Source organism: Nilaparvata lugens, chromosome 2 (genome assembly GCF_014356525.2).
Source record: "Nilaparvata lugens isolate BPH chromosome 2, ASM1435652v1, whole genome shotgun sequence".
Taxonomy (NCBI): Eukaryota; Metazoa; Arthropoda; class Insecta; order Hemiptera; family Delphacidae; genus Nilaparvata; species Nilaparvata lugens.
In genome coordinates this window covers 64,571,891-64,583,814 of record NC_052505.1, presented here as the reverse complement: position 1 = coordinate 64,583,814, position 11,924 = coordinate 64,571,891, and the positions used below count along the sequence as shown (strand labels likewise).

Genomic DNA, 11,924 nt, shown 5'->3' with positions numbered 1-11,924 from the left:
CATTCACATAAATTATTCATATCTTCTTTTAATGGACAAATTCTTGGTATTAAACAAATAAATTCATGACAGTCAGATAATGATCAAAAATCAGGATAGAATAAAAGCGCTTTTCACTCTATAGAGTCAATCAAGTATTTATTACAGCTTCCTATATTTATTACAGAATTTGTTTTAGCAATAATATTGCATGAATTGCAGATGGAATGAGACTGGAAGACTCTGGACCATTTCAGAGAAGAAGTCACTTTTTGAGAAGGTCAAGTGATGGGTTGACAAATTCAGATGGCGACATTCGATGGTCTAGTGGACTGGATGATTCAGGATTGCACACGAGTTTCCTTAGAAGCTCTCGTAATCGTCGATCTACAAGGGATAGCAGGATGCTTGCCAACACCAACCTGGGCACTCTGAGCATAGCCCAGCCATATGCTCCTTCCACTGTCGCCACTGACATTCAGTATACCAGAGAGTCTTATATGGCAAGTACGTTTCAGTAATATCAAAATATTCCAAGACTTTTTGTTGGTTGAGAGTCCTTTGCATAATGATCACGTATCACCTGATATAACCCAGGTATATACAGAATGGGTGAAAAGTCCAAGAACGGCTTAATATCTCATATACAAAGGTAATTTAATGGTGGCTGTGATTGGGGATCCTACTCAAATTTGAAATACTACTTTACTATGACTTTAAAAATCTAAATTTTTTTAAATAGGGAGATGATCATGTGTTACATGATTTCGATACGGAATTTCAAGAGAAAATGAATGGCGAAAAACGCATCTCAATATCTCGAACTGTTTCAAATATACTTATATTATTAATCAATACTATTCAAAGCAGAAAAAAGTATGAGAACGGCTTATTATCTCATTAAAGAATGTGGTTCCAAAGTGGGTGTGATAGGGGATCCTACTCGAATTGAAAATACTACTTCACTATGACTTTAAAAATCTGGTCCGCCATCTTGGATCCACCGTATTGGATGCAATTTTTTTTTTTTTAAATAGGAAGGTGGTCATGCGATATAAGCCTCTACTCCTTCATATTGGTGCCAAAAATAGTTATTGGTAGACTGAAGAAAAATAGTTGGTGAGAGAATTATTAGTTTTATTGAATCACAAATCCTTATTCTTTGTAGCCGTTCAACAGCGAGATACAGAAGAGGAAAATAAGCTCAGTTGTGAAAAGGTACTTGCATACCGTCAATCAGCACTGCAGAGAAAGAGCACAATTACTGGATGTTCAGGAGAAATGAATTACAGTAAGATTTTCCCGAAAACAGCTCCTGTTAGATACAACAAGAGTGCATTGCCTGAATCAGAAATCAAAGATTCTGATGAGTATGTATACATTATCCTTCGGTAGGGTACAGTAAAAATGATATTCAATATTATTAACTTATAAGTTATTGTTATATTTATAAAACTGTACATTGGCGATGACAAAATATGTCGTTCTATTACAGATTACTAGACTTGTTTTCCATAGAACATTTTTTACAAATTGATCGTTTCTTGGCATTTTGAGATTGAATGCGTTTTACGCTCATGATGAGGAGCAGAAGGCTGGCAAAGCTCCTAATCAGTATAATTCATTCCATCTTGATATGTGAAAAAGTGGGAAATTTCACAACTTAACTTTTAAGTAGGCCTACAAGTACGACTTCATGTTCACATATTGATTCACTGCAGTTGATTTTCAGAATAATTGTGTGTGTGTGTGTGTGAGTGTGTGTGTGTGTGTGTGTATGTGTGTGTGTGTGTGTGTGTGTGTGTGTGTGTGTGTGTGTGTGTGTGTGTGTGTGTGTGTGTGTGTGTGTGTGTGAGTAGATATAAAAGGGCGACTCTGGTGCACAAGTGCACCAGAGTCGCCCTTTACCTCAAGGTCATCTAGGTCAACCACACCTACCTCAAGGTCATCCAGGTCAACCACCCCCAACCTCAAGGTCATCCAGGTCAACCACACCCACCTCAAGGTCATCTAGGTCAACCACACCCACCTCAAGGTCATCCAGGTCAGCCACACCCACCTCAAGGTCATCCAGGTCAACCACACCCACCTCAAGGTCATCCAGGTCAACCACCCTAACCTCAAGGTCATCCAGGTCAACCACCCTAACCTCAAGGTCACCAAAAAAAAAAATAAATAAAAAATAAAAAAAAAATCAAAAAAAAAATTAAAAAAAAAATTAAAAAAAAAATAAAAAAAAAATTAAAAAAAATTAAAAAAAAAATTAAAAAAAAAATTAAAAAAAAAATAAAAAAAAAAAAATTAAAAACACAAAATCAGAAATAAATGGAAAAAAAAAATAGAAGTATTGAATTTCTCGGGAAATTGACATAGATAATTTGCATCGCATATCCTGTTTCAATTTTGATAAGAGTGAAAGGAATAAACACTTCATAATAGAACAAATTCACATCTGGACTAAGAATAGAGTTCGCGGGAAATGATTTACACCACATATATCCTGCTTTCATTTTTATTAGATGGAAAGGATATGCGGTCAAGAAGTGGAGCAATTTCTAGAACAGGAAACCATAAACAGCTTTACTCACAAACTAAATAAATGGGAAAAGAGGGAAAAAAGGGAAAAAAGGGGGAAAAAAATTGGACATTGTGTCTTGTGCAGTCATGCCACCAGTACGTGGGTATTTTCGTGTAGTAATGAGATCACACCAGATGAATATGTCCATGGTAGACCTACTAGATCAAGATGTCCATGGGAGACTCTAGATCAACATGGCCATGCTGCTCTAAAGATCAAAATGGTATTGAAGATAGATATTTTCAACGACTCCCACTCCATGTTCAGACATGACATATGAACATTCTCAATGACCCTCACTCCTCCTGTCATATGGACCATCATGTCTGTATGGTATAATTGGGTCGTCCACCCAGTGGTCAGTCAGTCAGTTCAATTACTGATCAGTTACTGATCAATCACTGTTCAGTCACTGTTCAGTTACTGTTCAGTCACTGTTCAACTGTTCAGTTACTGTTCAGTCACTGTTCAGTTACTGTTCAGTCAGTTCAATTACTGATCAGTTACTGATCAATCACTGTTCAGTCACTGTTCAGTTACTGTTCAGTCACTGTCCAACTGTTCAGTTACTGTTCAGTCACTGTTCAGTTACTGTTCAGTCATTGAACAGTGACTGATCAGTAATTGAACTGACTGACTGACCACTGGTGGGCGTGGTCATTGGTCATATGACCGGGGAGGTGGAGTGGGGTCGTTGAAACAGCCTTCATTGAAAGCATAACAAGATGATTTCTTACCTATATGAATATGGCTGGAGAATGAGCTGTGGAGGGATCTCTCTGCAAACGAGTCTACTGCTCATACATTCTGCGCACATGTCTTCACCCTACATTCACATTGCAGGACTTTTTGGAAGCGGTTGTTGCAAGGTCAGTCAAGGTCTGTGCACCGTACTGTGAAGAACAAGCATCCATTGTTATTACTACTCCAGTGAGTACTGCAGCTGTTACAACAACTCTTGCTGCTAGCATCACAACTACTCAAGCTAGTACTACTCCAACTAGTACTGCTGCTACTACAACTCCTAACACTGTGCCAGATCTAGTAACAACATCAGCCTGCAGTGGAGCAAGCAGATATGTGTGAGTGTGGAGACTGTCTACTAGTAACCAGCAACCAATGGATTGTGCAACCATTTCTGAAGTTTGGAGATAAGGACCTGCCTGAACCGTTTGGAACGGCTCAAAACTTCTTGAAGACATTGACATACATCTTCCACGACGCTGAAGTATCAAGCTGCACCGATCTATATGAGGGAGCAGTCATCTTGAAAATCATGTTTGGCAGAGGATTTTGTGAAATAAGCAATCGACTAGGAGATTTGTATCACTACATAGTTCTTCATATATTGGACTGAAATATTATCTTTGTGCACTATATTTATATATTTTCATGCATACACTGTAAATAAACATTTAGTAATACCACAATTGTTACACATTTTATTCCATACAACCTTCAACTTCTAGAGTAAGCATAAGGTGTGAGATAAAGCATAAATTACATCCTATACTGTTAGTCATCCAATATAATAGGAATCATCCTACTCTGATAAATTTATCTTTATGCAGGAAGTTGGTTAATCATGACTTCCGCCAACATCATGGTCTGATGAACTTGTTGCCTATATAAATGCTTATTAACAAATTCATATCGCCATTATGGATAAGACAGCGATAGCGCGAGAGCTGCACAGACAAGCTCATCGGAATTTTCCGACAAGAAAGGTTATAGTCAAAGGTCTTGACGATCTCTATCAGGCTGACCTTGTTGAGATGATACTGTATGCTTGACATAACAAAGGTTACAAGTACATTATTACAATCATAAATTGTCTCAGTAAGCATGCATTTGCTATACCAATAAAAAATAAGTCGGCTGATGAAGTGGTTAAGGCAATGCAACCTATATTTGAAAAACATCTAATGAAAAATCTACAGACCGATGATGGTAAAGAGTGGTTCAATACAAAATTCCAACAACTTGTGAAACAGTATAATGTGAATCATTACTCAACTAGATCAGATAAGAAGGCATCTATAGTGGAACGCTTCAACAGAACACTTAAACAGTTAATGTGGATCAAGTTCACTGAGCGAGGAACCTATCGTTGGACAGACATTCTAACCTCACTTCTCAAAGAGTATAATACCAAGATTCATCGAACAATAGGTATGAGGCCAGTAGATGTGCAGAAGAAGCATGAGAAAGTGCTGCTTTCCAGGCTTAGCAAACAAAGACGAGAGTATAAGGATAAGTTGGATAGTAAACTGAAAAACAAGTTCTATCCTGGTCCTGGTCAAAACATTGAGCCAGGCGATAAGGTGAGAATCAGCAAGTATAAAAAGACTTTTGACAAGGGTTATCTAGCCAATTGGACAAATTAGCTGTTCACAGTAACACGTGTACGTCACACAGTACCTGTAACATATGAATTAGAAGACTATAGAGGTGAACCCATTGAAGGAGGATTCTATTCTGAAGAAATTGTAAAGACAAAAGTGCCCAGTGTTTTCGAAATTGAAAAAGTGTTGAGGAAAAGAGGAAATAAACTGTTGGTACGCTGGAAAGGATATAGCTCCAGTCATGACTCATGGATTGATAAGAACGATCTTGTGTAAGATGAAACAGGTTGTGCAACAGAAAAACCAGTTTAGAGTTATCGATTTTGACAAAGTGATTAGGGGGTGTGGCTTGGTGGAAATGGATACAAAGAAAAAGCGTCATGGACCATTGTTCCCCAATCATATGAGATGTATTATATATGGACCTTCTGGTTGCGGCAAAACCAACCTACTATTCAACATGCTTTTTGATGAGAAAGGAATTAAATTTTCAAACATCTACCTTTTTTCAAAGACTACATTCCAGTCCAAGTATGAGCTGCTCCGTACAATCATGCAAGGACTTGCAGGAAATGGAATAAACTATGTCGAGTGTGATACAAGTGAAGAAATACCCGACCCGCATGAGCTGCCACCCAACTCAATAATTATTTTTGACGATGTGATTTGTGAGCAGCAGGATACCATCAGGAAGTACTTTAGTGCAGGCCGACACAGTGACGTTGATGTGTTTTATCTAGCACAGACCTATAGCCGCATTCCAAAACAGCTGATTCGTGACAATGCAAACTTTCTTGTCATGTTTCAACAGGATGAGCTAAACATGAAACACTTGTACCGAGATCATGTCGGCGCTGACATAACCTTTGATCAGTTTAAGGACATGTGTAACAAGGTTTGGTCATCAGCTGCACATGCATTCATTGTCATTGACCGCTCATCAGGAAAGAATGCTGGACGCTACAGAAATGGTATCGACACCTATTTAGTTGAGGTGTAAGTCTAGTAGAGTATCAGTCTGTTATTGTGAGGCAAGCAGGATGGTTAGACCTCGTCAGAAGACATTGGAGGAGGTGAGGAATCCGAAATAAAAATCATTTGATGATTGATTGCTTCTATATTAAATATTCAAATTCAAACAACACTTTACAATAAACACTTTCTTCAATTAAAGATTATCTTTGTCTTTAAGAGACCAAATTTACTTATTTTTACATCTTTAAGAGACCAAAATTTAAGGGACACATTGAATTCTGGTGGGGAAAGATCAAGTACTCATCTTGTAGTTGTCGTCGCGATGTCCGGAGTCCCTGGCGGAGATGGATGAAGGGTGAAGATGATTAGTCGTCCTCCAGGAATGTTCAGGCGTCGCGGCGACAGATCCAAAAGGGAGTTAGTCTTGTTCTCTCCTCATCAGCGTTCAATGACGTACGATTCCATCCATGGTTGGAAGAAGTCGCCGGCCCTTTTACAATGGAAATTCTCAGCCCAATACAGAAACCTGATGACAAATTTACAACAGAATTAGAAACATAATAATTACCAATATCTAATAGGATTGTATTCAATTGATGATCTAGGTAGATCATCAAATAAATACAATTCACCGCTTCCTATGAGGAAATAAATAATATTATTAACATACATAAATCGAACATTTTACAAATCATAAATCATATTCAATGACAATAATGAAAATACTCACCCAAAAGGGGTATTGAAGATCCAAAGTATAGAGGGAATCAATCGTCATCCTAATTCATCCCATTATTATATTCTATAAGGGGGACTTTACTTCTAAATTAAAATTACATTAAATGTCCGATTTACTTGGACAATCAATCTCCTGGAGAGAATGAGAATGTACCCCCAAACGAAAACATATTACTGGAAATTGTAAGAAAATCTCAAGAAACAGTTAACACTATGACAGCTGGGATTAGAATGAATGCTCTCCTAGTTTTCAGAGGCTTCCAGACTGATCAGTTTTCCCATAATTGCCTTGAAATATATACCCGATCGCCGGTGAATTTCTCTTCGCCCACTCTCTTTCTCCTCAGTAAATAAGGAAGGTGATACGTTCAAGCAAGAAGGAAACTAGGAGAGAAAAGTTATTTCCCTTTTGCAAGTTTAGAATTATGGGATTGATTCAGCATACTTCTGGCGTCTGAATCTGTTGTGAGAATAGATAATTCCAAGTGGGATCGTGGGAACCAAGGACTTTAATAAGATTCTGATCATAATTATAACGATTTTAGAAATACTGGCTAAGTTGCCAATGAACAAGAATAAATTTACTATCTTCATGGGAACTGAAAACTACTAACTTAAGATAGAATAAATTCCATTTAATAACTCAAAATTTTGGTACAAGCTTCTACCATCAAAGAGATTGCAAAGCTAAGACGTAACATCAAGAGAAAGCATAAGGAGCTCACACTTGGAAGAGAATTGACAGAGGAGCAACATGCAAAACATTTCAAGCCACTAACTGAACCACTGGAAAAAATTATTGAGACTCTTCAGATTCCTACAGCACAGCAGCAACCACCTCCAGCTCAGCAACAAGCACCTCCAGCTCAGCAACAGCCACTGGCTCAACCATTAGCAGAACAACATCAGCTTATACCACCTACACCGCCAACAACACCAATCCGACCCAGACATGTTTGACGTCTATTACCATCACAACTAGAAGTTGTTGAGGAGCAGGAGGAGCAGGAGGAGGAGTCACCAACCTATGAATCATTTGGAGAAGCAGCAGGCTCCACTCCGGCTCCAAGTACTTCAGCAGTTGCAAGAAAATTATTGTCTGAGGCTAGGAGTGATGAGGAGGAGGATGAGGAGGAAGAGGAGAAGGAGGATATTGAGGCAGTGTTGAATAACAGCAGTCCTAAGGAAGTGTACAACATTTATACTCAAAGTGGATTGAGTGGAACTAAAGTGGGTCCATATGTTTATAGAGCAATGTTGAATGATAGTAGTGCAGATACTACATTTGGACCAAGATTAGTTGGAAACAAGTACTATTTGGGTAGTAGACGTCTAACCTTTGGAAGTGATGGCTCAAAGATTGAACTGACTGACCCTACAGATGAAGAACATAAAATGATTTTTGATGCAACAGCCAGCTATGTGAGCTGATTTTTAAAAAGAAGCCTAACAATCAACTTGTCACATCACCTGACTCAAATGCATACAAACGCATTCTGTATTTGACCAATTTGTATAGGAAAAACTATGACCCAGTTGGACGTATTATAAACTCCAATGATGCCAAGTACAAGAAGACAATTTACTCACTGATAAGGAATGGTAAGCATAGTGGGAGAGGACTGGTGACACCATTTAATATGGTGGCAAACAATCAAACTAAGATTGAGTACATCTACTACAATGATCCCAATGAACTTGTGGACAGGCTGAAACTATTGGATCAGTCCATGGCAGTTGGCAACACTGGACATGAGAATGAAATCAATTCAATTTTAGAAGAGTTGGTAGAAGGTGGCTACATAGTTGCTAATCCTGCATACTAGTTTCACTATATAAGAGACATTGCTTTGCTTATGTATAGCAGTCAAGTCATGGATTCCATAGGAAACATTAATGCTCGCTACAGGCGTTTGACCAATTTGGGAAATCCACGTGCTGACAGGGATGCTGTCAACTTTTCAACATGTAGAGAACTGATTTCAATGTGGCTGCCAAAGACAAGGGACAATACCACATCACAGGTATTTACAAGTCTCAATGATTCAATACTTACTGATATGATGGATCCAATTAAGCCTACTGATGGAGTGAACAATCGATATCTTGAGAAGAGGCTGATTGAGTTTGCTGGTAAAATGTTTTCATTGTATTTAGACATTGTGTTAGATCCGGAAAATGCTAAAACTATGAAGGGATTGTCACCCAATGAAATTAAGAAACGTTTCATAGATCTTATGGGATTACCGGAACCCCCTCCTACGACACCACCCGCACAAACATTGTCCACACCAAAAAAAGTATAAAACCAGCTGCTAAAACCGTTAAGAAACATTAGATGGCTGGATGTAAGAGAGAGAGGAAGTACCGGGGAAGAGGGGTACTGTCATCAATTGCAAAAGTTGCAGGTTCAATAGTTAAAAAGATTGCTGGAAAATTGGTGAACAAGGCAATTGACATTCTACCTGTTGAACTTCACATCCCTGGTTACCAGTACTGTGGACCAGGTACAAAGCTAGAGAAGCGGTTGGCACGAAGCGATCCCGGTATAAATAGTCTTGATCGAGCCTGTAAGGAGCACAACATTGCCTACTCCAAAAATAGTGATACAGCGAGCAGAGCAGTAGCAGACAACATTTTGGCAGATCAAGCTTGGAGTGTGGTTAACTCTTCAGATGCAGGAGTACTTGAGAAGGCTGCAGCACTAGCAGTCACCAACATCATGAAGGCTAAGGCAAAGTTTGGGGGAGGAGCAAGAAGTTGTAAGAAGAAGAATTCTAGGAAAAGTCGGCACACATCGTCCAAGAAAGGTAAAGGACTTTATCTAAGACGTCAGCAGACATCATCCAAGAAAGGTAAAGGACTCTACCTGAGACAACAACGCAGGATGCAGGGAAATGGGGAACGTCGCCGTCAATGTGGCGGCAAGAGAAGATGGTAGTTGCCCTACCTGATCGAGCCCTCACCGATGCTGATCTCTACAAGTATGCATGTCGACTGAAGCTAAAGCACTTTCGAGGAGTGTTTATGCGGGATGCTCTACCATTGAATGGGCCCTGGAGGAGAGAATGCGGCATTATCAACCTGGACACCAGCAATGGAGCTGGCACACATTGGGTGTGCTATGTGAAGAAGGATGATGTGTCTCACTACTTTGATGGATTTGGCAACCTGAGACCGCCACAGGAGTTTATCAACTATATGCATAAAGGACTGGAGCCAGCATCGAGGATTGAGTACAACTATGATCAGAAGCAGGAAGATCTTTACTCACACATCTGTGGGCATTTGTGTTTACAATTTTTGATTGATGAAAATAAATAAATAATGAATCACTATCTCTCTTGTACATTATTTCCATCCCTATAAATACCGAGTGTAGGCTGATTGCTACTCATTGTGCAACTGTATGTTGAGCAGGCAACAACAATGATGCTATGTTTTGGAGGTAGGACATCAATACTAAAGAGTGACTTTTATCCACCACTTGATGTGAGCAGTGGTGAATGGGAAATTGGTCTGATTAGCTTTACAAGTTGCAACTCAATACCTAATATTGAGGAAGGTTTCAATAATGTACTACATTTTTATGCAAGTAATAGAATTTCTAAGAAGGGTGTTACTAGTGCAGAGATAACACATGATGAGCTTCGGAGTATGGCTAAAGCAAGATTTGAAGAGTATTGGAGCGAGGTGCTCAAACATCAGAAGCATGAACCTGGCAAGTCTGATGATGATGATAAGGATGGTACAGTATTGCCTAAAAGGACTAAAAGGAGAATGCCAGCTACTACTGTTGACAAGGAGGATTTGGTTCTGCATCAGGTATCATTACCAACAGGTAGCTTTGAATTTTCTACAATTACTGACTTGCTTGCACAAAGGCTGTCAGAAAATGATGTTGATTTCCAGGTGACTGTAGATCCATCAACCTTAAAGTGTATAGTTTTGAGCAGTGCCAAGCTGGATTTACGACCACAAGATTCAATAGGGAAACTGTTGGGTTTTACCAATACCCAGTTCATAGAGCCCAACACATCTACTAGAAGTGATAATACTGTACAAATCAGTCGGCCTAATGTGATACGCATCACCTGCAACATTGTGACTGGATCTTACTCTAATGGAATTACAGATCACGTGATCTATGAGTTTTACCCAAACGTTGATCCAGGGTATAAAATGGTGGTGACTGTGCAGAATGTAATCTATTTACCTATAGACATCAAGCAGATTGGTAGCATTACACTGCAAGTAGTCGACGAGTACGGTCGTCTTATAAATAATAGAGGCAAGGAAATAAATATTGCTTTACATTTGAGACAACGCAAGTGAAATGGTGTTGTTATTTGAAAAGTGGAATCAAGGATTGGATATGGAGGCTGCAGTCCATCCTCCTCCTTCTTCTCTCCATCGTCATCATCCTCCCTCGCCTATAAAAGAAGATAAAAGGAAAGGAAGATTCATTCAGCATTCAACCTTGACAAGGTTAACATTTAGGAGCATCAAGTATTTGCAAGAACGAGGCTGTCAAGTTATACAATAGAAGAAATGGGAGTTTTGGATGTGACACGACAAGGACCTTCGTCAGACGATAGTATCATTGGCTATGACTATCATTCTCATGCCCCCTATACCACAAGCTTCAATGCCAACGATGAAGTGAGGATACCAATCCAGCAACAGGACATTTACACACTACCATCGGAGAGCTATCTACATTTGGAGTATACTGTGACTGGAGCTGCCAACGCTGCTGTGGCCGGAACTCCATGTGTCTCTGGATTCTTTGCCAATCTGTTTTCAGAGATACGCTATGAAATCAATGGTGTGGAGGTGGACAGCATACGTAATCCAGGTATCACCAGTCTGATGAAGAATGCTATGACATTCGAGCGAGATGAACGCAGCAAGATGGAAGCGGCTGGCTACAAGTTTAGTTCAACCACTGGTTTTGCTAATTTTGCTGCAGATGGTACAAAAATGGATGTACCTCTACGATACCTGCTAGGTTTTGCTGAAGACTATAGACAGATTTTACTCAATGTGAAACAAGAGCTGGTGTTGAGAGTCAATCCTAATTTCAATGACTGTGTGAATGTTGCTGCTGCCAATGTAGCAATCACAAAGCTTTTATGGAGAATGCCATATTTAGAAGTGGCTGATGATGTAAGAATGCGTCTGCTACAGATTGTGCAGAATGACACACCAATCAGTATACCATTTCGACATTGGGAATTGTACGAGTACCCAACCTTGCCGCAAAGTATAAAACATACATGGACTGTTAAGTCAACAACTCAGCATGA

General features: G+C 39.3%; 1 protein-coding gene across 4 annotated transcripts in view; it reads left to right on the top strand.

Moving 5' to 3' along the window:
* LOC111048612 overlaps positions 1 to 11,924 on the top strand; it is a 133,447-nt gene that overhangs the window by 21,439 nt on the left and 100,084 nt on the right. For all 4 annotated transcript variants that reach the window (XM_039422451.1, XM_039422452.1, XM_039422455.1 and 1 more), the window contains 2 exons: positions 202 to 486; positions 1,148 to 1,349. In XM_039422451.1, the coding sequence (XP_039278385.1) occupies positions 202 to 486; positions 1,148 to 1,349 (487 nt within the window). The remainder of the gene's footprint in view (positions 1 to 201; positions 487 to 1,147; positions 1,350 to 11,924) is intronic.